General features: G+C 47.3%; 1 protein-coding gene across 15 annotated transcripts in view; it reads left to right on the forward strand.

The window, feature by feature from the left end:
* Positions 1–27434, forward strand: part of Cib4 (calcium and integrin binding family member 4) — a 109258-nt gene that overhangs the window by 21693 nt on the left and 60131 nt on the right. For 7 of the 15 annotated variants that reach the window (XR_015453223.1, XM_087216560.1, XM_087216566.1 and 4 more), the window contains 3 exons: positions 3513–4807; positions 6661–21111; positions 21523–21557. The exons of 2 other annotated variants lie outside the window; for them this stretch is intronic. Coding sequence is in view for 10 of the 13 variants with exons in the window: in XM_087216560.1 (XP_087072686.1) it covers positions 21004–21111; positions 21523–21557 (143 nt within the window). In the remaining 3 variants the exon portion in view is untranslated. 6 more of the 15 variants (XM_087216565.1, XM_087216563.1, XM_087216559.1 and 3 more) reach the window with 5 other exon arrangements.

Consider the following 27434-nt stretch of genomic DNA (forward strand, 5'->3'; position numbering starts at 1 on the left):
GCCCAACCTTTCCCCTCTACTCCCCAGCGGCTGTCTTGGTTCAGGCATCACCTGTGTCCGGAAGCATTGTTCTCCTGAGGCTGCTGCTTGAATGAGCTTCTGCAGAAGGACCTGCCGGTCTCTCCGGTCCCGGTTTAACCAGGCTAGCTGTTTACAGGGTAAACTCAGTCTCCGTGGTTCAGCGTAGGAGGCTCTTCCTGAGTGTGTGTGATAAGAAGACGGATGGCCTGAGGGGACAGATTGCCTGGGCAAGAGTCCTGTCTACATCGCTCTCTAGCCATTTGGCCTTGGGAAAGTCACTTAACCTCTCTTTAACTATGTTGGCTCACCTGTAAAATGGGGATGGCAATTGGGACGCTGTAAAGAGTCAATGGGTTAGCGCTTAGGAGAGTTCTGGGCTCACCCATTGTTGTGGCTTGTGTTTAGAAGTGCCCCAAAGCCTCGTGCTTTTTCAGAGGTGGCTAAATCTAGAGTGTGTCATGGATTCCTGGTACCCAAGAGCACTAGGATTAGGTGTGAGTGCTACCCAACCTAGGTAGTCCAAATGAGATAAAAGGAGCAGAAAGACACTGTTAAATTCCCTTGTTACTTTTTGCTATCTTCCTTGGCCATGAACTGTTGCCCTTCTGCCAGCCAGCCTTGGAGCCAGCAGATTACGGAACTGTAAACCGAATAAGCCCTCTCCCTTTTAACTTTAGGTGTCAGATATTTTTCTCAGCAACGAATCCCTCACCATCTCTGTACCACCTCTGCCACCCCGTGTCACTTCATGCCTGGGTGTCTTGGTTCATGCCATCCCTTCCTGAAACACACTGTCCTCACTGCTGTGCCTGAAAAGAACTGTCATCCTTCAAATCTCAGCTCCCTCTATGTCTATGAAGATGTTCCCGACGCTCCCAGGATGTACTGGGAGCTGTCTCCTGGGACCTCTGCTGGGCACTTAGGCAGTGATCTTCCTGTGTGGAAATTGCCTGTTGACAAGTCTGTGTGCCATCAAACCCCACCCTCTTCTCAAGCCCTTTAGCCAACTCCCAATACAAATGGCTCCTGGTGAAGATCCAATATTGTAGAGACATAAATTCTCCTAAAATAATCTATAAATTCAGTGAAATCCCAATAAAAGCTTAACAAGAGTTCTAAAAATGTAATTTTACAAGCTAATTCTACAAGTCATGTAGAAGGGAAAAAATGGACAAGAATGGACAAGAATATCCAATCAAATTCTGATACAGTAAGAAAAATGAGGAAACAGCCCTTCTATAAATATGCATTTACTAGAAAGTGATCAAAACATAATGCTTGTGAAAAAACAGATAATCCGATCACTGGAAGAAAGTGTAAAAAAAACCCCAGATTCATGGAAATCTATGCTAAAGGGACACTTTATATCAGTAAGAGAGGACTGACCAAGAATGGTTTGGAGGCAATGGTTAGAGACAACAGAGTTTCTACTTGGAAAAAATTAAGTCAGTTATTATATTAGTGATGGCTTTGCTTCCTAAAAAGAGAATCCATCCTAGGTACTTCAATCAGAAAAGAACTTATGGATGGCATATGCTATGGTGTGAGTATGTTCTGTCCCCCCTGAAACTCATGTTGACGTTTGCCATTGTGGCAGAGTTGGGAGGCGGGGCCTTTATGAGGCAATTAGGTCATTAGAAAATATTAATACCTTTCTGAAGGGAATGGCTTCTCACTCTTGAGGGTCTAGAATATATCTATACCTATATCTATAGATATATGGAGAGAGATGGAGGGAGAGAGAGAGAGAGAGAGAGAGAGAGAGAGAGAGAGAGGGAGCGGGCTGCTATAAAGCAGTGCTGTTCATCTTGGTTTCCCTCTTCTGCAAGTACTTGCTTCTTTTTCTGACTTCTGCCATGGCCCAAAGCACCATGGGTTCCTCACTGGCAGCCAAGAAGGTGCTGACACCATGCTCAGGGATGTCTCAGCCTCCAGAACCATGAGCTGAATAAATTGCTTTTCTTTATAAGTTACTATCTCAGGTATTCTGTTAGAGCAGCAACGATAAAAACAACAAGAACCAGACTAAAACAGCATACATAGCAGGGAGCGTTGAAGAGAAGGTGTTTAGGTTGAGCAGACAGAACAACTTCCAAAGCCACAGTGCAGGACTGAGACGCTGCAGGAGATGGTGATGTTTCTGCTGCAGGCTGGAAGCTGCAGAGAGTAGGAGGTGGGGCTGTGATCCTGTTCCAAAATTACACCACCCCAGACTGGATCTGTGCTAGGAAAATGGAGGTTGTGCTGCCTTTGTCTCAACAGAACTCAAGCTTCATGTGAGTTGTAACCACTTTGATCCTGTCAGAAGTGGACACCATGATGGAGTCAGTAGGGCAAGAGATTTGTCAGGATAATGCCTGTGAAAGAAATATGAAGAGGAAAAGTATCTAGAATAACAGAGGCAGCTCTCCAATGGTGATGTAGTTCTGATACCTGTGAAAAGAAAAGGAGAATGAAAGAGTTTTGGCTAGAAAAACACCTCAGTGGTGAAGCTCTGAGGAAAATCTTGGCCACCACAAAGGCTGCTCGCAGAGGGATTCCATGGTGGGAAGAAATGGCAATGCACGACTTCTAACTCCGTGCTCAGTCATGACGCTGAAGGCATCTAAATAGGAAATCACCATTGCATCTAGAATCTTAGCTCAGGGGATATCTGCAGTATGAAAGGTATGCCAGATGGACATTGATATGATTATTGATAGGACAATATGTTGTATCTAACTGCCACAGACCCCTACCTCACACCATATTCAAAATAAATTTCATACGGGTTAAAGAGTCACGGGTTAAAACGAACAAATCTTTACAATTATCAGAAGAAAAGTAAGAAAACACATTTATATAACCTTGAGGAAGGGAAAGGCTTTTATAAAATGGCACAAAATCTAGAAAATATAAAGACATTTTAAATTACTTTATTGGCTTTTATGTTTTAAGAAAGTAATTAACATCCTCAACGATGAGAAACTAGATGGGTTCCCTCTAGGATCAGAAATAAGACTAGGATGTTTTACCTCTCTGGTCCTTTTCATAACATCCTGAAAGCCCTGACTAGTGCAATAGGATAAGAAAAGGCAATAAAATGTATACAGAATGAGAAGGAAGAAATAACACTCTTTATTTGTAGATAATATGATTATTCATGAAGAGAATTCCCACAAATCAGTAAAAAACAACCAGAAGGGATAAAAAAAGTATAGCAAGGTGCAGGATGTAAGGTTAGCGTACACACTTTTCTGTAACCCAGCAACAATTAGAACTTAACATTGAAAACCCAACACTACATTAATGAGAGAGAGAGAGAGAGAGAGAGAGAGAGAGAGAGAGAGAGATTGGAGAGTGGCTTATGTATAAACCCAACAAAATATATATAAGCTCTATATGAAGAAAATTACAACACTCTGTTGAAGGAAAACTCTGATAAAAATATTTCATGTTTATGGACAGGAAGATTCAATAGTTTTAAGACATCTTTTTTTCTCATTTGATAGATTCAACACAATACCAATCAGAATCCAGCAAGTCATATTGTGGATTTCAACAAACTGATTCTAAAGCTTGTATGGAAAAGCAAAACCCCCAGAATAACCAACACAATACTGAAGAAGAACAGAGTCAGAAGACTGACACTACCTGACTTCAAGACTTACTGTAAGTCTACAATGATCAAGGCAGTATCATACTGGTGAAAAAAACAGACAAGTTAATGGAACAGAAAAGAGAGCCTAGAAATAGACCCTCACAAACAGTCACGTGGCCTTTGACCAAGGAGCAAAGATAATTCAATGGGTAAAAGACAGTTTTTGCTGCTGGAACAATTAGACATACACAGGCAAAATCAATGGATCTAGACACAAGCTTGACACTCTTTGTAGGAATTGTCTCAAAGTGGATCACAGACTTAATTGCAAAACTATAGAGACTATATAGGACAAAATCTAGGTAGTCTTGGGTTTGGTGATGACTTTTTAGATATACCACCCAAAACATGACTCATAAAAGAAAAAATGGCCTCATTGGACTTTAATAAAATGAACATTTTTGCTCTGTGAAAGACACTGTTATGAAAAGGGAAAGACAAGTTATAGCCTGGGAGAAAATCTTTTCAAAACATGTATATGATGAAAAATGTGTATCTCAAATATACAAATAAGTCTTAGGCTGGGGAGGTATATTAGTGGTAGAGCCCTTGCCTAGCATCCACAAAGCCCTGGGTTCCATCCCCACTATCAAAACAACATCCTACCAGTTTAAAGATAGTGAAATATTGGAATAACACCTAACCTCTCAAAAAAAGACACACAGGTGTCAAATATGTAGACAGAAAGATATTCAACATCACATGTCACTAAAGAATTGCAAGTTAAAATAGTGGTGGCTACCACTTCACTCTTAAAGTGGCTAAAACCCTAAACACTGACGATACCAAATGTTGAAGAGAATGTGGAGTAACAGGAATGCAAATGGCACAGCCACTGTGGAAGATTGTTTGGCAGTTTCTTATAAAGCGAAAAGTTCAGGTAACCCTAAACATATAGGCTTACCACATGATCTAACAATCATACTCTTAGGTATTTGTCAAAATGATTTGAAAGCGTTGCTAACACAAAAACCTATGCACAAATGTTATAGCAGCTTCATTCATAGTTGCTTATAATTAGAAGCAACCAAGATATTCTACAATAGGTGAATAAATAAACAAACTGTGGGATGTAAATACAATGGACTCTTCATCAATAAAGAGAAAGATGCCATCAAGCCCCAAGAAATCATGGAAGAAACTTAGGTATGTGTTAAGTGAAAGAGCCTGTCTGTAAAGGCTACATGCTGTATGATTGAACTATATGTCAGTCTGCACAGGGCAAAGCTAGAGGGACAGTAAAGATCAGTGGTTACTAGTGGTGTTTAGGGGAGAGTGAAAGGGACAACTACATGGAGCACAGGCCATTTTTAAGGTGACAGAATTATTCTGTATGATACTAGAACAGCAAATGCAGGGCACCATGCATTTGTCAATATCCATAAAATTATACAACATAGAATGAACCCTAACATAAACCATGGGTTATAGTTAATGATGTGTTGATACTGGTTCATCAATGTAACAAATGTACCCCAATAATGCAAGATATTAACAGTAGGGGAAACTGTGTATTGTGGGGGTTAGAGTACAAGGGATAGATGGAACCTTTATACTTTCCTGCTGTAAGTTTCTGCAACTCTAATACTGTCTTAATAATGTCTGTTAAAATTTAAAAGTAATTAACATATTTGGATGTAATTGCAGCTGATAATAATAGAGTATCTCAGGATACTTCTAGTTAATACTTATTATCCTGGTATCCCATCTGGATTAATATTTGTGCCTCTCAAAAGTATACTGAGTTGGATGATCACTTATATGGTCACCTCAGACAAAAGAATATTTGTGCTGTTATATAAAGAGCTCCTATAGATCAAAAGAAAAAGGATAATCCAGGAGAAAAATAGGCAAAGTATATGAATAAACTTCAGTGTTTAACCTATTTATAACTAACTATGGGTAAAGTGAGCTTTTTGGGTAGTATTTTATATAATAGATCATAGTTCAAAGGAAAAATTCAATCTATGCCTTTTAATTAGGCCATTTACATTTAATTTTTTATTACCATCCTTGGAGTGGCTATATTAATGTCATACAAAGCAGGGTTCAGAGTAAGAAATACTTCTAAGGATAAAGAAGATCACTTCATAGAGAATCAATTCACCAAGAGGACATAGTAATACCAGACATAAACATGAAACAAAATCAGAGACCAATAAGAAGAAACAGACAGGGCCAGGGATTTAGCTCAGTGGTGCCACTGCCTGCCTCAAAAATGCAAGGTCCCGAGTTCGATCCCTGGTACCAAAAAAAAAAAAAGGAAGAAGGAAGAAGAGGAAGAGGAAGAGGAAGAAGAAGAGGAAGAGGAAGAAGAAGAAGAAGAAGAGGAGGAGGAGGAGGAGGAGGAGGAGGAGAAGGAGACAAACCCCACAGGCATAGTTAGGGATTGCAAATCCTCATGTTCTTATTAATTGTTCTATTCTTGTTATCTATCTCTATTCTGTTTAGCTCTTTAAATGTTTGCTCAATCTTGAGGCCTTTTTCAGATTACTTTCTAGTCTCTAGTTTCTCGGCTGTGAGTTACTCCATTTGCTGGGCCGGTAGAATGTCTGTCTGGGCTTTGGACTTCCCCACACGCTTTAAATCCTTGTCTGGGAGCTCAGCTTCAACAGGAGTTATTTTCACAGCAACCTCGGGGTGGCAAGCCTCTGTACAGGTAATTTCATTATTGCCTCCGACTTTTTTGGGGGGTTGGCCTCTTTTGAGTCTCTATGATTTCTGCTTCATTTTTGCTACCTAGAAAATCTTTTTTTCTTGTTTCTGAGCTTAGCTCTATTTTCAAATGAAATTTTAAAAAGTTATATAACATTTTGCTATTTGGAACAAGTCTGGGAAATTCCCATATCTGATTTGATTTTGGTTTTGATTAGATGTCTTCATAGATCTCCCAAGACAAAATATTGAAGTCAGCCTTCACCTTCTCTCTCTGCTTGTTGTCTTTTGTCCTGAATTATAAAATTATAAGTTTTTTTAACTGAGAAAAAATTACATTTCAGGATTTCAAGAGGGGCCCGCCTGTTTGAGGAGACCAGAACTTGCTTTGTGGAAGATGTTCTATTGTTTCAGAATGCACCATTTGAGCTGACCCCTGAGCTCTGTTAATACAAAGCAAAGACCGGCCTATGTCTTGTTGAGTATGAGAAAGCACTCTGGGACCCTACAGGAGATCACTGACTCATGAGATGTTAACACCCGTTAGTAATATACATTTAGTGAATTGGTTGGATTATGTCTCCCAGGGTTGTTTTATCTAGAATGCTACCATCTCCTAATTTGGAATCAGACTATTCTATGCCTGAAATTCGTGTGTTCTTGCAAAGCTGTGTGTATTACTCTGGGGTCAGTTGTTTGCATCCGATGAGGAGCTGCGTAGGGGACAGAAGGGCTCACTTCCTCAGTTTAGGCGGAAGCTCCCAGGCACAGCCCAACTAGGGCTGGGAGTTGGTGTCCCACAGGAGGTGCAATTTTATTTTACTTTATTATTTTTTTAGGAGGTGATATTTTAATCACCAGCTTTGGAGAAATGTCCTGTAGGTATTGTTTGACACCCCCCATGATCAGTAATGCAGGGAAGTGGCTAGTTATGGGAAGGACAAGAGAGTATAGGTGGCAGAGGTGAGAGGAAAACATGACTTCCTGGGGATGGGGTGACTTGGGGTCACTTAGACCTGGACTGCAAAGAGAGGCAGGTGGGAAAAGCTTCATCCTGAGGTGTGCAGGGCTTGAGAAAACTTGGAAGTCAGCTCTGGGCCTAGTGCTCTCAGCAGAGCCACTTCTTAGAATAGTGATAAGATGCATCTGGTAGGTACTTCTGTTCTTGCCAAGGTTTCCCCTGACTCTAGCTGTGGTGTGGAGAACTAGCAGGAAGGCTGGCCCATGCTTTGTGCTTGGCAGGAGCAAGAGGCCTAGTGGCTCTGGGTACAAAGGGGCCAGGAGGGAGCTGGGTACAGTGGAGGTGGGTGGGGTTGAGCAGGGAGCAGGCTGGAGCATGCAAGGCTTTGCAGGCACTCAAGGAATTGGGCCTTATCTTGTAGGCCATGGGGAGCTACTGAAGGACAGTAAGAAAGATGGTGGTTTACCATACCCTGCCCCCCAGAACTGGGGATTGAACCCAGGGCCTCATGTTTGCTAGGCAGTTGCCCTCCCTGTGAGCTAAACTGCTGAAAGACACTACAAAAGATGGTGGTAGCCGGGTGCGGTGACACCACTCACCTGTAATCCCTGTACTCTGGGAAGCTGAGGCAGGAGGATCCCAAGTTTGAGTCCAGCCTGGGCAACTCAGTTACTTAGCGAGACTCTGTCTCAAAATAAAAACTATAAAAAGGGAGGGAAGGGCTGGGAATGAAGCTCGGTGTGAAGGCCTGGATTCAATCCCTAGACTGCATACATACATACAAAAAAAAAAGAGTGTGGTATGATCAAACTTGTATTATAGACACTCTTTCATGACGTTATAGAGGGCTGCAGTGGGCACCTGCTGCTTTTGTCCCTCTGAGGATACAGAACCCCCTCCTGAGGGGACCTCTTCCATGCGGTCTGGTGAGAACTGATTGACTTGTCCCCCAAACAGCGAGTGTTCTCATGACCCAGGCTAGGTCAAAGGAGCATCTGAGCTGGCCACCCTTGCTGCTTCAGGTACGGAGCTGCGATCCCAGCTTGTGGCACCCAGCTGGGCCCAGAACTTGGCCAACAGAGCTGCTAGGAAAGACCGTCTTATTTTGGTGAAGTCTTTCAACTGGTAGGATGGGAATGTAGGGCTACTGGTGACCAAAAAGTCATGCAGAGAAAATATTTCTGAGATGGCAAGAGACAGAGCCTGAAGGATGGGGTTTGAGGCACAGGGTTCAGCCATAGATAACACCAAGTGGAAACAGGCAGCTGGAAGAGCGAACCCCAAGGACGTTGCTGAGATACTAGATCCAGACATTCCTGATGCTTACTCCATCTTCCCTTTCACGTAAGCCAATATTTTTTTCTGCTTAATCCGCTTTGTTACATTTCTTTCACTTATGAGTGAGAGTGCTAACAATGGTGTGTTCTCCCTGGTCTGCTCTTCTCTAGACTCAGTATCCCCGATACGCGTTACCTCTGAGGTGGTTTGTAGATGTCCTCCGCCCTAGTCATCCTCTTCTGGATTAAGAAGTACACACTAATTCCCTGGGGAAGAGTTATATTACAATCAAGTACACGATGGACTCTTCTCTGAAGAAATTGAGATATGAGTTTGATTCCCAGGGCTCAGGTGGTGGTGAGGCTTTTGGGGTCCTGGCCATGGCTGTGATCTGGGGGTATCGCCACATCTATGAAGAACAAACCAACTCGGCTCAACTAAGGGAGTTCTGCAGTCAGACCTGGAGCAACCTCGGTTTCTAAGTGGGAGGGAAAGGAGTGTGTCCCTCCTTTACAGTCCAAAGCATCCAGGGCTGCCCCCAAATACAGACGAAACCACTCAGCCATCTTTACTGTGAATGAGCCAATTCATAATTTAAAAAATGCTCTAAGAAAAGTCGAGAGGAAGGGAGCAGGGGAAACACAGAGACGTGTTTCTATTATCTGAGCGGAGGTGTGGTGTAAGTGTGTCTGTATGGGGTGTGTGTGTGCACACATGGAGCAGGAAGTGGTGTGATCACTTCTTTCCTGATCCACAAGGTGCTGCAGGCCCCTTGGTTGAGGAGACCCGAGGACCTGGCTTTGCAGGAGCAGACCATGCTTAAACGCCAAGAGAGTGAGCCCTCCAGGCTCCACAGGGCCTCCCGAACCCCACCCAGTCCTGCTCTGTCTTCTTCTGGCTCCTAGCAAGTTACAAAATGAAAACCCAGGCGACTGGTGCTTGGATAACCCCAAGTCTTATGGCCTTATGGGCCCACCATGACTTTTAATATACAAGAGAAAATGGATCAAGCCCTCAGCCCCAAAGAGGGAAACCCAGGGCTTCCTGTAATACTTCTGGGGATTTGCTCCCAGTCCCTCTTTACTCTGATAACTATGCTTCTACTGAATGCCCTCCCTCCTTTTCTTTCTTCCCTCATTCTTCCTTCCTTCCTTCCTTCCTCCCTCCCTCCCTCCCTCCCTCCTCCTCCTGAGGTTATTTTCTCCTTTTTGTCTTCTGTCAAAACAAACGTAAAACACAGCTCTTTCCCTGGATTCCCCCAGAGAAGCTCTAGCATAAAGCATATGTAACATAGTCTTTCCTACATGTAACTGGGAGACCTAGTTGCATTTAGCACAAAAAAACACCTTAAAGTCAAATATCAGCTGTTGCCTTTGTTGTGTTCCACCCTCCTTCGAGTCAGTCTACCTCCTGGAGGCCCAGCTTCCCCTTCGTTTCTCCCATGGGATGGCTCAGCCCTAACCCTACCCCTACCCTACTGCCTCTGGGCCACCTCAGCCTGCTCAGAAGCCCGCTCAGGACCAGCTTTGAAATGACTTTTCCTTTACCACAATCAAATCATTACTTTCAACTCCTTCCCCTACCAGCCTCCACAGCCATGTAAAGATACATCATCCCTTTGATAGGAATTATGTCACCTCCTTGGAGGGCAGAAGTAGATGGAATAATTCTGTTGGTTGTTTAAATAGCAACTTTTTCTTTCCTGCTGCTCAAGCTTAACTACAACCCAGAGATGTCTGCACTGGCCCCACCTGCCCAGTTTGATACACCCTCTCCCCCTGGCTCTATCATCTCTCAAGTCTGCACCCCGAGTCCCCTTCTGCCCTACAATCTAAGAGCCCCTCTTGAAACAGCCCAAGTCTTTATTTCCCAAGTCTTCCACCTCCCAAGCTGGAGTACCAGTCTTGGGGTCCTTGAGGCATAGGACCCTCTTCCTCCTCCTCCAGCAAGATCTAAGAGCCTGCTGGTTGCCTCTGTGTGGCTGAGGGTCTCACAGTGCAGGATTCAGACCCAGGGCCCCTAGGGCTGCCAGGCCCCCAGCATCGGGCTGAGCACCAGCTCATGGGAAACATTCACCTGGCTGACCAGAGCTCTGCCGTGCCCTGGGCTCTAGAGGGATGAACTTAGACTGGGATTTGCTCCCCAGCCTTGCACAAACTGTAGGCCTGTTTTTCAGACTGGTGTCTGAGCAGGGAGCCTGGGAAAGTTAAGGAGCCCCATCCTGAGAGGCAAGACTCAGATCCAGGCTGTTCCTACCTGAAACTTACTTCCAGGGGTAGGTAACCCCCTCCCGGACTTGGGCCTCTGTCCACATCTGAAGAATAAAGGGCTGGCTAGATGCTGAGAGAGCTAAACCAGTCATGGGAGGTGGTGATCTTACTTGGGGCAGGAGTCCTTCAGAGTGCCTAGAGTGAGGCACCCTGCAATGGCAGAGGCTGTCCCCAGGGGAAGGGCTGTGTGGCCACTGCCCTTGGAGGCTTAGGATGCTGGGTTCTGAGGAACTGAAGAGTCCCGTGTGCCTGGGATGTAATGGGTCCAAGAGGGAGTCACTCAGGATAAGATTGGAGACAGGCAGATGCTGAGACCAGATCTCAGTGCCATGGAGACCCTGGAGGAAGTTTTCAGAAGTGGCCTGGCATGATCTATCTATATTCTTAAAAGATCATGTTCAGGCTTGGGATGTACCTCTATGCTAGAGCCTTTATCTAGCATGAATGAAGCCCTGGGTTCAATCCTCAGCTCTGAAGAAAGGGTGCCTCTGGGGAGAACAGACTGGCAGGAGGTGCAGACGGACTTGGATGGAGGTGAGAGAGGAGCAGCCTTGTCCTAGGAGGACGCAGGGGAGATGAAGAAGAGCGCTAGAGGCCGAGGCACGTTTGTGGGGAGACGTGATTGTTGTTCCCATCACTATGGTGGGTGAAGATGCTGGACACCTTGGCTCTCCCAGTACCTAGTCAGGGCTACTTCACCAGGACTCAGTGGCCATTTATATGCCAATGAGCTCAGCCAGCCTCAGAAGGAAGGGTCATCAGATCCACGGAGAGCTCACACACCTTTGCTGCCAATTTAGATATTATGGTTTAGATATAAAGTCTCACGTGTTCAGAGCTGGAGCTTTTGGAAGGTGAGTGGACGCTGTACTCATCAGGGATGGCTGAATGTACTGTTAGGAGGAGGGGCCTGGTTAGAAGAGGCGTGGCACTGGGGCCGTTTATTCTAGACGTGGTTCTGGTTCAGCTTGGCTACTCCAACCCTTAGATGGCTTTGGGCTGACTTCCTGCTTCAGGGCTCTACTAGCCAGGCCTGGCAGACAGGTGACTCAATCAATTGGGCTTGCTTGGACTATGATTGGTTGGTGCTCTTTGGGATTAGCAATAGAGGTGGGGTCCTGTGAGACCGGGAAAGAGAAAGAACAGCAAATAGGAGTTTGATGTGAGAGGAGAGGCCACTTGCTAAATAAAATGTAAATCAAGGCCACAGTGGCTGCCAAGGAGAGAAAAGTAGCTGATGAAAACCATATGTCTCTGAGTAAGTGGACCGAGAAGCCTGGTCTGTGCGCATGTTGAGGATGTTGCTGTTGGTCTCCTATGCAATGGAAAAATCTCCTATTTGAAAGAATACAGTGTTAAGAGGCACTCTGAGACAAACCACGTTTCGCAATTAAGTAGTTTACAAGGTCAGTAAAGGAAGGAGAAAATAAACCAGCTGAAAAGGTCTTGCTCAATAACAAAATTTGTTTAAAAGTTCAATGTCACACTCCAAAACGGTAAGATAGGCTCATTCTGTAGCTGGTTTTGTTTTTGTTTTTGTTTTTTTCCTAAAAACTTCTTCAGGGATAGAGAAGCATGTAAAAGTGCTTTTAGCACTGGTGTTGCTATTGCACTTCCTAATGTTTGAAAAATGAGAGTAATTTTGTAAACAAATGCAAACTGTCAATTTTTACTTTTTCTAAATTGACCTTGAAGAAACTAAAACCAAAGACAAACTTCACTATTGCTCACTCTTAGTCTGCAGAATGGAATTCGAATTTCTTCACCCAACATTCCAGTATGATGGGCTTCCAACCTGAATTTCCCTCCATGGAATCCTGCTACCCTCTGACCCTGCCCCAGTCCATGGTGTTTCCAGGGCCCTCGTGGTCACCAACCTTTCCCTGGGATGCCCTTTCTCCGGGCTTGCTGGGAAAATGTTAGCTATTCCTTTGGGAGAATGTGCTGGGGATGGCCCCAGGGTGCATGCATGCATTTCACCACTGAGCTGCATTCAAGCACGTGAGCCATTCTTGAAGGATGTCAGTGTCCAAATTCTATCTGTCCCACTATGATTTCCATCTGATTCTTGTGCTCAGATCCAGTTCCCCATGAAAGTTGCTGTCTTGTCATCTCTTTCCTTGACCGTATTAATCACAGCTATTTTAAAGTCTGGATCAGAAAACCCCAAGATCTGGATCCCCTGTGGGGCTGTTTCTATTATGGAGATGCTTTCGGGCTCTGACTGATGTTACCTTTCATCACAGAGGATTTATTTTTGCTTTCCGGAAGGCAGAGAAGAGGAAGGTCATCCTAATCCAGCCTGGGATTGAGCTGGTTTGCCACTGGCGGTTTCTTTGTGAGGCTTGCTCTATTTCTGGCTCACCCGTCCTCCTCTGCATAACTTCTCTGGGGTGTTCACTGAGAGCTCTTTGGTGGGATTTCAATTCCAAGTCTGTTTTTCAAGCCCCACGAGGCTGCCAACAACTCTGCTCAGCTCCTGGTCTCTCAGCCGAGCTCTAGCACTTCGGTGGGCCCTTGGGGAAAAGAGCCTTTGACTCTGGTGTTGACCTCAGGGGCCTCTCCTCCTCCAGAGATCCCTGGCCCTGCGTCCTGCTGGCCTTGCAGTTTGAACTCCAGATCTGACTCCCAGCCACAGGAGACTACCCAAACCTCCCACTCAAGTTCTCAGTGACTTCACCCCCACTTTCTCCTTGGTATTTACCCCTTGGTCACCTGCTGCTCACTAATCAGCAGATGCTCCCAGGGGCAGAGCAGCTTTGAACGTCACCTCTCTATGCCCCGCCCTCTGCTCCTGAGCTTTCTGGTCCGTCTGCCTTCATACAGATGGCTTTGGGATTCTAAACTGACCCTTTGCTCATGCCTGATGGGAGGACTGGCCCCCAGTGAGTAGCTAGGACATGCTCAGAGGTGGAACAAATGCTCTCCCACTCCATTACAATGTGATCTCCCCTGGGATCTTTCCTTCACCACTGGGTTCCCTGGCTGATCTCCTCCTGGCTTTAAATGTCCCTGGTGCCTGGGGATTTCTATGTCTGCCTGCAGCCTGAACCTCTGTTCTGAGCCCTTAAACCCATGTATCTATCCACTCTGTGTCTGTGACAGACACCTCAAACTCAGCACATCCAAAACCTTGTTCTTCCACGCAAACCTGCATCTCCTTCCCTTCTGCTGCTCCTTGGGTCAGAATCCTGTGGGTCACCAAAGACAGTTTTTGCTGCCTCCCCTCGAACATCCAGGGTCCAAGTGTGGCAGGTTCCACCTTGAGGTGTCATGTGAGGTCATCCAGTTCCCTATTTCTTGCAGCTACAGCCTCATCCCAGCAACCTGTCCCCTCCTGCTAGCCACTCAGTAGTCTCCTCACAGCTCCCCGCAGAGCTCCATGGCCTCCTTCCAGCACCTTCACCAGCCACCTTACAGGGAGAGTGATCCCTTGAAAACAGAAATCTGATTATGTCATTTCTCGGCATCACACCCTCCAATGACTTCCTGTTGCCTTTAATGGAAAGCTTTGAGGATAGACCCTGGCAGAGCCATGGGCCCTGCGGGGTCTGCTCTCCTGGCTCTTGCCCCTGGCCCACAGGCTGCCCCACAGCCTTCTCTGTCCGGCCGGAGTGGCAGGGTTGTCTCGGGGGTCCCTTCCTACCAGCTGGTCTCTTGCCAGGAAACACCTTTCCCTCTCTGCTCGATGTCCCCTCCTCAGAGGAGTCTCTGACCTCTGAATAGATTACGTAGGCCTGTTAACTCACTGCCATTGTGTCCCCTACTCAGGTCACAGCACGGCTGTAACTGCATAGTTAATTGAGTGACCACTAACTGTGTCTCTCCCCAACTATCCTCCGATCTCCTTGAGACCAGAGATTGTGTCTGGCTTGGTCACTGCTCTATTCCCAAGGGTTGCAAAGTACCTAGAAGACCTTAAAACAGTTCTAAATGCTGTTTTAAGTAAATGGAATAAAAGTCAGACAAGGAGGCAGATGGTTACCCCAAGCCCCAGCCTCACTGCCTGGCTGGGAGCACTCAGCAGGAGAGCGGCTGGGACGGGATTTTAGTAAGCAAATGTCTGAGAGCATGGCCATAGAATAAGAAATTCGAAATTCTACATTGCTGAGGCAGTCTTCTTATTGTTGAGTAGGAAGCACTGATTAGGAAGTCCGGAGCTCTGGGTTCCAGTCCCAGGACTGGCACAAATCATGACAAATAGCAGTTTTATAACTTTGCGGTTTATAAGGCATTTCCACAAATAGGATCTCATTAGGTCCTATTAGGCTCTGTGACAGCCAGCAAGCAGCTTTTAGAGGCCCGGGCGGGGTGGGGTGGGGGGAGGAGCCTCATAGGCAGCTGTGCTGTGGTCTCCCCTGGTCCTGAGCTAAGCCTGTGTCCACTCTTCTGCTAAAGTGAAGGCGCCAACAACATGACCTCCAAGGTTTGTCTATGAAATTTTAGGATTAAAAATTCACAGGCAATTAAATCATAAAGCAAGTTTGTGGAGACCCATTTCTTGGCACATAGCTATCGCTCACCTTCAGCACTAATGACAGGGCCGTGTCACCAGAGGTGCCTAGCATTCTCAGTGGTAACTTACCATGGTGTTACCTGGAAACAGACTGTGAAACAGGTCTTTTGTGTAGGTTGTTTGAGAGCCAATCCCAGGGATCAGAAGGGAGAGGCTGGGAAATGGCAGCAAAGAGGAAAGGTGTGGTGGACGCCCGGGTGTGTTCGGTCTACTCTGTCTCTAAGGGCCTTGACTGCACCCAGGACCCCTCCTGAGTTGTCTCCCAGGAGCATGTGTGAAGGGCTCTTTTTCTGCCACCTCCCACCCCCACTGAGTCCCGGCAGTGGGAGGGGACTGAGCTCATGTGGCCCTGTCTGCACAGCAGTGCCTAAAACCAGGGTATGATGTGGGGACCAGGGTGTCTGATGCAAGTTGGAAAAAGGACAGGGTCACTCTCCTTGGGGCCCAGGGACATTTCCTTCCACACTCCTACCAATTCTCCCTATTTTCTGAATGTCAAGGACTCTCTCCCTCTTTTCTGAGAGCTCTTGAATAACCGGGGCCACTGAAAATGGGGAGAGAGGATGTCTGTCATCTGAGCTCAGTAAAATCTTGGGAAAGAAGCAGCTGTCCTTCTGCTGGGCCCTGAGTGACAGCTGGGATGGAAGCTGTGACAGCCCTGCCACAGCCAGGCTGGGGTGGCCTATGTGTTGTTCCCCTTGCACATGTGGGGCGCCCCCAGGAGGGAGACCCTCACCAGCCTCCCTGGTGACCTAGTACTTCCTAAACTCCAGTCTTTGTTTCCCTCAGCCTTCCCTTCTGATTCTCAAATGTCTGATTTATTAATTTAAAAAGGAGCACTAGCTGCTTCTAGCTTCTTCTAGCTTCTTCCACCCCTGCTGTAACAATTCTACTCCCCCCCCCGCCCCCCAGGCAATATGAAGGAGAGACTAAAGGGGAAAATAGTATCTTATGGGAAGGTGGGAAAAGAACGTAAAGATTTAAATTTCCGGATATTATCTGTCCACATTACTCACACAGGGCTTCTGGGAGATGTGCGCGTGCGCCGTGGAAGTCCATCGGGTCTCATTTGGCGCTTCAAGAGGGCCTTTGCGGGCTCTGCTTCCAGGCCAGTCCTCTGAGCTCCCAGGGCCGCTGCACCCTGTGCCTGGAGCTTGTGGGGGAGCCTATAGGTCCTTACATGCTGCCATCAAGCCAGGGGAGCCAGGAGCCCCGCCTTGGGCCCTCTTCTCTCCTCGCCCATGTGTACCTGCACTCTGCACTGTGCCAGAACCCAGGGGTCCCTTCTCTCAGGGAACCCAGCTCCAGTGCCAGATTCTCAGCGCCCCAGGGGTGTTTCTGCCCCGGCCCCCTTTTGAGTCCTGAGCAGACGACATCTCAGTCTCGCTTTCTCACTGCTTTCTCCATCCCCTCTGTCCCGGGGCCGCAGAACAGTCCTCCCATCCTTGGCTTTCTGCCCGCCCAGGATGCCCCTGGAGAAACCAGGTTCTATCCAGCAGGCCTGCCTCTTGCTACGTGGAAGGAAATCTATTTACTCCTCTCCTTGGACAAAGCGTAGCTTTCCAGGCAGCTGAGAACTCAAACAGATGTCTGGTTGGGTTCAGAGCCCGGCAGGCTCCACCTTGGCCCAGCACTGAGCTGCCGTGGGTGGAGGCCCGGGGCTGAGGAAATAGTACTGTATCCTCTCCTTTACACATTCCTTTAATAATATTTATGGTGTGCCAAGCGGTAAGTTAGGATTTAAACGCCCCTTGACATTTAAAAAATAACAGCTTCAAGAACAATCGACGTACTATACAATTCACTTTTGTAAAGTATGTAGCTCAGTGGTTGTTAGGCTATTCAGAGTTGTACCACCATCACCACCATCTAACTTTAGAACATGTTTAGAACTCCAGAAAAAAATCCCCATACCTGTTGGTAGTCACTGCCTAGTCTCCCTTGCCGTGGGTCTCTATGGATTTGTCTATTCAAGATACTTCATACAAATTGAATCATGACCTGTGGCTTTTGTGATTAGCTTCTCTCATTTAGTATGTTTTCAATATGGTCTTATCCACATTGTATCATGCCTGCATCCTTCATTTATTTTATTGCCAAATAACACTCTATTTTACGGATATACTATATTTTACTTATCTGTGAATCATTTGATTGACATTCAGGTTACCTCTATTTTTTTGGCTGTTGTGAATAATGCTGCCCTGCCTTGTGCAAGTTTTCACGTAGATGCATGTCTTTATTTCTCTTGGACACACACTTGGAGTAGGGTCATAGGCTAACTCTGCTACACATTTTGAGGAACTGCTAAACTTTTCCAAGAGGCTGCCCCATTTAGCATGCCCACCAGCAATGTATGAACGTCCTGACTTCTCTACATCTTCTCCCACACTTGTTATTTGTGAAGAGGCATCTCCTTGTATTTTCCTTTGCATCTATTTCCCTGATGGCTAATAATGTTGAGTATCTTTTCATGTACTCCTTGGGCATTCATGTGTTATCTTTGGAGAAATGTCTATTCAAATCCTTTGCTTATTTTTAAATTAAGTTGTCTTTTTGTTGTTGAGTTGTAAGAGTTCTTTACATATTCTGGATACAAGTTCTTTTTTGATGCCTGTTGAATTTTGAGAGACATCTAAATCATGGTTGGAGAAAGTGTTGCTTTTTTAAGAATCTGTAGTGTGTTGCAAGGTGACAGAAACCTTGGAAAGGATGCATTCCATCCCACACAGACCCTAGAGCGAAGGATTATTTATTCTGCAGACCTGTCCTTCCTCAGAGGCAGCTCACTGCTCAGTTCTACCCATTTCAAATCCTGCTGAAAAGGAGTCACAGAGCCCCAGTGGGCTGGCGGGGTAGGGTTACAGATTGGTTAATGTTTGAAGGCAGAATCGCATGAGGGACTTTTCTTTCTTTTTGAAAGCATAGGCTTTTATTTTATTTTATTTTTCAAAGCATTGTGGAGCGGTAAAGGGATATGCAAATTTAAGGTGACATTCTTATTGTTACTATTGTTATTTGTGGGAACCAATAAAAATCGTGTCTTGTATGAAATCACAGAGCACAAAGCCTGTGGGGGTGGGGCAAGGTGGAAGGATGGGGGTTGGGAGGATGAAAGCTAAAGGAGAGAAGAGGGAAACACGGTTGGCAAACCTTGGAGTGGGTGTGTGTGTGTGTGAGAGACAGAGCAACCTTTGTCATTTCTGGCTCATTCATTTACCACCTGTGTAATAATTTACTTAATACTTTTAAGTGGGCTCTTATTTCTTTTAAGTAAAAGTAAACAGATACGTTTATAAAGGAAAGTTTGTGTCACAATTATAAATTACCAACCTGCATCATTTTCCCAACAGAAGGGATGAGAACAGCGCTATTTAAATCTCGGGATCCTGTTGCCTCTGGGCCATCTCAGGCTGGCTCGCCACATGTCACTCAAGTCCCTGCTGTGGTAGCACCTCTGCTGGAGGCCGTTCCGGGCCCCAGAGGCTCCCATGCCAGCCTCTAGCCTGGTCCTTGGGTTCCATCTCTAGCTGCACTATGCTACCTGTGGACTGTGGCTCACGGGGTCATGTTAATGGGCTTGTGAGGGTCCACACAGGCAGGCATTCTTTGTTGTATTGGCCCCAGCTCGACCCAGCTCCACTGTCAATAAATAGGGGTTGTCAGGAGCTAAAAGCTCTGAGGTAAAGGGCCCTTCTCTCCTTTGTTTTTGTTGTCCTCGTTTTAGCACGCGTCAGCTGAGTGTTAAAGACACAACTGCAGGTGCCAAGCTCTGGCTTGCACCTTGCGTAATTGGGAGGAGGGGCCAGAGGGAGAGGGAGGCCGCCTGCCAGGTGTGATCTGATCTCAAAGGTGCCCGGCTTCCCCTCCCACACCTTGGGCATCCCCAGGCCTGCCACTCACCCACATCAACAGCATCACAACCTCACGGGCTTCCTCCTTCCTGGAGGGAAGGAGTCAGGACCCTCTGCCCACCTCCTCGAGCTGCTGTGGGTGTGAACAGACCCAGCTTTGGGAGACTTGCCTGGCAGCTAGAAGCCGCTTGGAACATGACAGTAGGAATCAAGGATTTCACCGAAGATGGGATTGAATTGTGGCTTTGCCTGCGGAAGTCCTGCCCTCCTTCCTGGGCCCAACTTTTTCCTTTTCTCTCTCTCTTTCTCTTCTCTCTCTCTCTCTCTTTCCAGCACTGGTGATTGAACCCAGGGCCTTTGCACTAAGTTACATCCCCAGCCCTTTTAAAATTTTTTGTTTTTGAGACAGATGCTAAGTCTCTCAGTCCCTAAGCTGCCCAGGCTGAGCTCAAGCTTTTGCTCTTTCTTCCTGAGCCTCCCAGAGCGCTGGAATTCCAGGTGTCTTCCCCCATCCCTAGCTCAGTTCCAACTTTTAAAAGTAATGATACTATTTCTCCTTCATTGAGTACTCCATAGGTATCGAGTATCTTGCTAAAACCAGAGCTTTACTTGCATCATTTTATTTTCCCCTTGCCATAAAGTAGGGATTTATTAGTTCCACTTCACAGATGAGGGAAACTGAGACTTAAAATCATTTTGTAAATTGCTCAAGGCGATACAGGAAGGAAGCGTGCAGCCAGGTCGTCAATATTTCAAAGCCCAGCCTGTCAACCATCACATGTTAACAGCCGCTTAAATGTCATGGTCCACATGAGGACTTGCTGCCCAGAGTCAAAACTGTGCTGTTACCTCCAATGCATCAGCCTCGATCTCCTGAGCAGTCCCGGTGCACTGTGGGTAGCACACTGGGGTCTTCAGAGTAAGTGAATCGGGGCTCTGGGTTTTCTTCTGCCAGCTCTGTCTCTGTAGAGGACCAAGATGGCGCGTGCAGCTGCCTGTCCAGACACAGATGAGCTACTTCGGGAAGCCCCCGGGCTCTTGACCTACGACAGCGTGGGAAGGGCATGCCCTAGACCAGGAGTCCAGCACCTGGCGAGGGTGGACATGCAGCCATCCGGGAGAGGGGAGGGCAGTGGCTTCCAGAGGCCCCGAGCTGTGCTGCTGGTGGCTTTGCTGGCTGTCTCCTCTGTCTTTTCTGATCCACTGTCCAGTCTGCTCCACCCTGCTCTGCCCCTGCAGTGGTCAGGGCAGAGGAGAGTGTTCTGTGTCACTGGGTCAGGGCTGGTGGCTGCTTTTTAGGAGTTCACCCTGACTCACCTTTGTGTGCTGGCCCTTAATTAGAAACTCTTCCTGATTCCAGTATGCCTCCTCCAGGGACCCTGATGGGTGGCCTGGAATGTCCTTTTCTGTACCTTAATTTAGGCCACCTTCTGAGGTCAAGGCCCATCTTCTGCCTCCCATACCTGGCACAGAACTTGGGACCTGGTTCTAACATTTATTGAGCGCTGGCATCTGCATTGACTCAAGTGATCCTCAGAACAGTCCTGATTATCATCCCCCCCACAGATGGAGACAGAGACACACGGTAGCCCGCCACAGGCCAGCCACATGGTCAGCGCGGCCTTGTGACTCCTGAGCCAACAGTGTGACTCCCAGGACTGCTTTTGGGCAGTCTTTCCGTTTGGGGTTTTGGGGGTGATGTCTCTTCGTCCAAGGATCCAAAAGAACTTGTTTTGTTTTTGCCATCCCAGGGGTAGAAGTTGGAACGGGGTTACCACGGCAACCAAATCACCTGGTTGTAACATGGGATGAGCCCCCGGGGCCCTCGGTTCTGCTGCCGGCAGAGGGGAGGCTGGGTTGGCATGGGCCAGTGTTCGAGGTACCAGATGTGCTGGGAAGACCTGGAGGAGTACCAGGTGCGTGGAGCAGGAGTGGACTCTGAGCAGGCCGGGGGCTTCCCAGGGCAGGTGGGACAAAGAGGAGAACACACCCAAGACACGAGCGTTTGCCAGGCAAGGCAGGGGTGGCTCTTGTGGCTCCCATGTGGGCCATCCCATGTCTCCTGATCCAGGGCCCAGAGCTCCAGCCTTGTCTCCGACCCCCATTCCAGGCCTCCTTCCCACAGCCGTGGAGAGGAGGGAAAGAGAGGCCATTTCTCCTTCCAGCGCCAAGTTCTCTGCTCCCTTGGGCTGCTACCTCCCATTCCTCGGCTGTGGGACGGGAGAGTGGACTTTTCCTCCCCTTATCCAAAGCTTCCGGCTCTCCCAAGGGGCCAGGGCCAGGGCTGGGCTGGACTGAGTGCCGGTCACCTCTCTGATTTGTTGCAGGCCTTGACCTTCCTGACCAGAAGTGAAATTCTGTGGTGAGTAAAGGGACAGGGCCCCTTTTCCTGGGCACTAGTTCCTTCCCTGGTTCAGCCTCACTCCGGTCTGTGGGTGCCCCGCTCAGAGCCACAAAACCACGGGGCAGCAGCTGGGACAGGCATGGCCCCTGGAGTTGAAGGAAGAAGCATCAGGTTGCTCTACTTTCATTTCGACCTCAAACCAGCGGCCCGCCCTCCCTCCCTCGTTCCCTCCCTCCCCCTCTCCCTCTTTTCCTCTTATTATTATTTTTTTGTACTAGGGATTGAATTCAGGGCCCTAACCCTTTTTCTTTAAGGCATGGTCTCTCTGAGTTGCTCAGGCTGGGCCTGGACCTTCAGTCCTTCTGCCTCAGCTTTTCAGAGGACTGGGATTGCAGGAATCCACCACCACAACGGGCTCAGGCCAGTTTCTTTGTAGAACCATGGAGCTGGCAGGGCCTCTTCCTTGGGACAAGGAGGAAAAGGAGGAAAGGACTCAGGGAAAGGAGGGTTGAAGCCCATTTTGGCTCATTTCACTCACTGGCTGGTTAACTTTGACACCTCACAGACGCTCAGCCTGGCCTCTCTCCCGACCTGCCTTGCCCTGCCCAGGCATCCCTCCAGGCCTTTTACATGCTATGCCACGTGGATGTAGTGGGGTTGGGGTGAAGGCAGGGAAGGCTCCCAGACAATGACAACTGTCGCCCCGCATGGTGGTGCCGCAGATGCCCCCACCTGGGGTCGTGGATGGGATCACTGAGCCTGGTGCCCAACACCCTGTTAGATAAAGACATTTCTGGGAAGAGGGAGGACTCTGGCCTGAGTTCCTCAAGTTCCCCTCATCAACTCTGCCTGGACTAACCCTCCCCAGGCACCACGCCCAGCCTGGTGGCCACAGCATAAGACTCTCCCCCTACAAAGAGGAAAGAGGGGTGACTAGGTCACAGGGAGCTATGGAGATCCAGGGCAGTCATGGGGCTCTTTGATTTCTCTTTTACAAATAATGTTCTCACTTTTCTAAAAAATAGAAAAATATGACAGTACCCCAAATGACCCATGTCTCACTACCCATATAACCCCATCAATATTTTCTTAAAAAGTAATTCATGAATAAAAATAAAGTGAAATAAAATAACATGTTAGCATGGTTAGAAAATTTGAATGTGGTAAAAATTCCAAATGAAATTCTGTCTTCTCAGTCATTGCTGGACCAGCCCTGTTCACTGCTGCTTTGTCACCCAGGCTCCCGAACCACACATGTGACCTTCAACAGTTTGCCCAGTCTGGTAGCATTCATCTCATTCATGTTGCTTTTCACCTTTTAAAGAAAGTTTTCCTGGACAGTTGTACACAAAGCACACAGAGATCTGCCTCATTTTTTTTTTTTTTTTGGTACTGGGGATTGAACTCGGGTCCTTGACTTGTGCAGCAGGTGGCAGAACCACTGAGCTAAATCTCCGCCCACCTCATTCTTTTTTTAATGGCTATGGATCATTCTCTTATGTGGATAAACCATAATTCATTACCAACCCCCTGCTATAGACACTTAAGTGGTTTATGGTTTTTACTTATACAAATAATGCTATATTAAACATTTATGCCCAGAATGCTTGTCCAACAAGCAAGTGTAAATACACTGGAGAAATTCCAAGCCATGGAACTGCAGGCAAAGTTGGCGGGTATGATGAGATTGTCCTTTCTGGGTGGACAGTTTGTTCGTTGGCAGCGGAACATGACCAGCCACTCCTCCTTCCGTACCAGGGGCTTTTGAATGGTATCTTTGGGTCCCAGGGCTCCCCTTCTGTGCCAGGAGCAAGTATGTTCATGGTGCTAATGGTGAGGGTGGAGGAGTGGGAGAGAGAAGATGGCAGGCATCCAGGCTTTTGCTTTGGAGTTGCCCCTCCATTTTCTTTTGCTCTGTATTGGTCTTCTGAGAAAAGTGTCCTTGGAAATAAGTCACCTGAAGGGACTCCTCCCTCCTGAGCTGTCCACCCAGTCCTTGAGGTGGTCTCTGTGAAGAAGGGATTTCCAGCCTGTTCCCATCCCCATCAAAGATGTCCTTCCCAGAGAAGGGCACAGTGCTGCCCGGGAAGGCTCCACTTTGGTCCAAACTCTCCAACTGGATTCTTGCAAAGCTTTTTCAGCCACCCCCTCTGACAGCTCTGTCCTGAGTACAAGGGGCCCCGCCCTGCCCTGGGGAGCACCTGCTCAGGAGGTGCCACCCTCTGCAGCAGTGGACGGGAGTGCCATGGGACTCTGTGGGCTGTCCCTGCATAAGGAACACAAAGTGGAAGGTAGAGGGGCTCAAGTCCCATCCAATATGGACCTCCATATTGGAGACCTTAAGAAGGTGGATGAGACAAGAACAGGAGGGACTGAAACTCCAAGATGGTGTTGGTACCAGAGAGGCCTCCAAGGTTAGGCACCAGGCCCAGGAGCCCCACTGGGGAGCAGATGAGCATGTGGAGCAGCTGTGGAGAGCTCTGTGGAATGGACAGGGCCCAGCACAGGTTGGAGATGCTCAGTGTTCTGGTTTAGAATGGGAAAGACTTTTCGACCTGGCCATTCCAGTTGTACAGCAGGACCCATGCTGATGCTCCTGTAGACAGAAGGTGGACAGTGTGGATGTTTGAAATGGAGCCATTTCCAAGGAATACAATTAAATTAAGAGAGCTAAGTGCAGGGAACACTTAAGTCAACGTGAAAAACACACGGTCTTCTAGCTCTGCTTCCTCTACTAGAAGGAGAGGAGAGAAATTTTTCTAAAAGAAGAAAGAAATCCATAAGGATAAAAAGGTCACAAGAGATGACAGCAGATGAGAAAGATCAACAATTTGAAAATCTGAAAAGTGCAAAGCAGATAGACACATGACACAGACTTAACTGAGCAGAAAGCTGAAAAGAAATTGCCTGCAGGGGTTGGAGGATGGAGTCAAGAACCTAGAAAAGGTCAGGAACCTCTGAATGCCAGGATGCAGGGTCAGGTGAAAACAGGAAGGTAGAGTGGAAGTCGTGTGTGATTCCTTCATTACTCTGCAACACACTTGGCAGCTCTGCCCCACCCTAGCGAAGTCAGGCAGTCACTCTCTGGGGACAGCAGGCTCCGGAGCAGCTGCTGATGCAGGGCTACCAGGCCCAGTGAAACCCGGGGGCCTCTGCACAACCAGCCTGCAGAGCCTCATGGTCCCCTTGATTCGAAAGCCAAGGGACTCCGGGAAACAAGGAAAGAATTGGTGACAGTGTCTACACATAAGTCACAGCATCATGACATCACAGAAGGTCAGAGGTATTGACAAGTTCCTACAGGCTTCCAAAGAGAAAAACATGGGTGGTCCACAGTAAATCAGGAATCGAGGTAGCTTTGGACTTATATCGGAAGACAGTGGCTAAACACCTTCAAAATTCTAAGGAAAAATTTCCAGTGTAGAATCAAGTCCTAGCTGAACTATTAATAAAGACGGAAGGTGGAATAATTTTTTATGGCACCGGGGATTGAACTCGGGACCTTGTGCTTGCGAGGCAGGCGGCAGCACCACTGAGCTAAATCCCTGGCCCATAACAATATTTTTGGATGTGAAAATTTAAAAATGTGATCTCTTATGGACTTTTTCTGAGAAAGCTTTTGAAGGATGTGGTCTGTTAAAACTAGAAAATAAAACAAGAGAAAAGACAAAGGATCCAGACCAAAAAAAAGTTTCAACACAGAAGAAGCCAAAATGAGTCACAAGGATGACAGTGGTCAGCAGGCCCGGAAAGCAATTGTCCAGATTGGGATAAGGGGTCAGGGTACCAGGGGTGGTGCCCTCAAGAAAACAAAATGAACCTACAGATCTTGATATTTTCACCACATTGAGAGGACCTTTACAGGTCTGCAGAAAGTTTGTTGATGAAACAATGACAATACATTTAAACTTAAGCAAAAGAAAAATGAAGTTTATTATCAACTCTGGGAAAAACTGAAAGCCTTTCAAGAAAGCAAACGTAATCATGTTGCACTAGGGAACTCAGCTGTGAGCAACATTTGAATAATACATATACAATATAACAATTCAGACAAATTGTTTTATAGTGGGAAGATGAGGAAAGAAGAGGCATACAATGAAAAATAAATCCTCTTTTTATAGGAGAACATCACAAGATAATATCTATCATAAAATATTGACAAATGTCAGCATCTGCATAGTGTATACAAATGCTATGTAAACGTTAAGTAAAAATCTACGAGAAACAGCAAGGTGGTTTGTACAATGCTGTTTCAGGAGAGCAGGAGTGGAGAGGTGAATATGAAACACTGAGTACTAGGAGTTTTAATTGTAAGCTTTACAGTACTTGTGTTTTTAACCCATTTAACTGTATTTCTTTGGTAAACTAGGCTGACATATACAGGATGTTGCTATTTTTGGGAAATGAGGGATGTTCACACAGACACATATAGAAGGAGAATGTCTCTGGAAGGACGCACTCAGGAACACACACTGAAAATAGGTTAGCTTTTTGGAGGTGACCTGGGTATCCAGTACGTCAGGGCTTGTATGGGCATGTTGTCTTTAAAGCATAGAGCCCAGCTTTGACTTGGATGCTCAGGGGCTCAGGAAGTAGATGGATATGGTGCCCAGGGGCAAAACAGCCACCCTGGGCTGCCAAGGCCAAGCTGGGCCACATCAAGCCCAATATTTTCCCTCTCTGACGTCTGATGACATGTAGTGAGTTTCCTACCAAAGTAACAGAAATGGCCTAGATGACAGTACAATTGCATGGGTGTAGCCCATTGAATAAAAAAAGTGTCCTAGAGACCAACAGGCAGAGGTAACCATTGCAGGGAGTGTCTCTGTCTAACACTTTCCCACCTTCTTGTCTGTGATTTGGGTAAGGACATAAAACCAGGTCCCCAGGTCTGGGAAGGGCAGACCACATGTGACACACAGTAGCCATGGCTTGGCTCTCCAAAAAAGGGTCTGCCCACCCTAGATTTTCAGCCTGTGGGACTTTTCTTTCACAACCTTTGTCTCTGAAGGAGCCAGGCCCCCCAGCCTATGCTTCTGCCCCCTCTCTGAATGCTGGTTAATCAGCTGTCCCACAAGCTCCTGCCTCCCAGATGTCTTTTTGAGCCATGAGGCTCAGCTTTGCCATTACTGGCTGTGCAGCTGCTGTGAGTGTCTTGCCCCACTGAGCCTCTATTTCTATACTGATCAGACAGTGTGAAGCGAGAGTCACAGCATCACGTCCCACGAAGTCCAATAAACCAGTGTTGCTCTGGGAGCGACGCCTGGCATGTGGCCCAGCCCTGAGCATGTGACAGCTGTTGTTACACAGTATCATTACCCCTTTCTGCGAGGGAGGAGCCTGGCTCAGAGAAAGGCAGTGAGTTGTCCAAGGTCACGTGGAAGCAGGAGATCGGGGGACTAAAATCTGCTGCGTATAAAGTGTCTGCAGGCCACTCTATTGACCTAAGGGTGATAGAGAAGCCCAGAAAGCTGGGCCCACAGAAGAAAGCGAGGCTTGTACTGCATCCTTGTCCTGGTCCTGCCAGGTACATAGAAACCTTGGGAAGCCGGTGGAAGCTATAGGTGGCCGGGCCCCACTCTGGCCTTGGATGAGAATCTTAGGGGTTGAGGAGGGTGGGGCAACAGATCCTTTGACAAACTTTGTACGTGATTCTAATGGGGGATCCCAGTGGAGAGCCACTAAACTAGAGAGTCTCAGGGGCAGGGGTGTGGGCAGGATGCTGGAGAGCAGTAGAGAAGTCTAGAGCCAAGGATCCCTAAACTGGAGGGAGCTGGTGTGTTGGGGTCACCAAGACTCACCTTCCATAGAGGGCAAACAGGCCCGAGGTCGAGCGGAGGGGTTGTGGGGGAGCCCTCGGCTGTCTCTGAGCTGATATGGAGGGGGCCACACTGT

The sequence above is a fragment of the Heterocephalus glaber genome, unplaced genomic scaffold (assembly GCF_053883595.1).
Source record: "Heterocephalus glaber isolate CG9 unplaced genomic scaffold, H.glaber_assembly_v1.0 deba00001457, whole genome shotgun sequence".
Classification (NCBI taxonomy): domain Eukaryota; kingdom Metazoa; phylum Chordata; class Mammalia; order Rodentia; family Bathyergidae; genus Heterocephalus; species Heterocephalus glaber.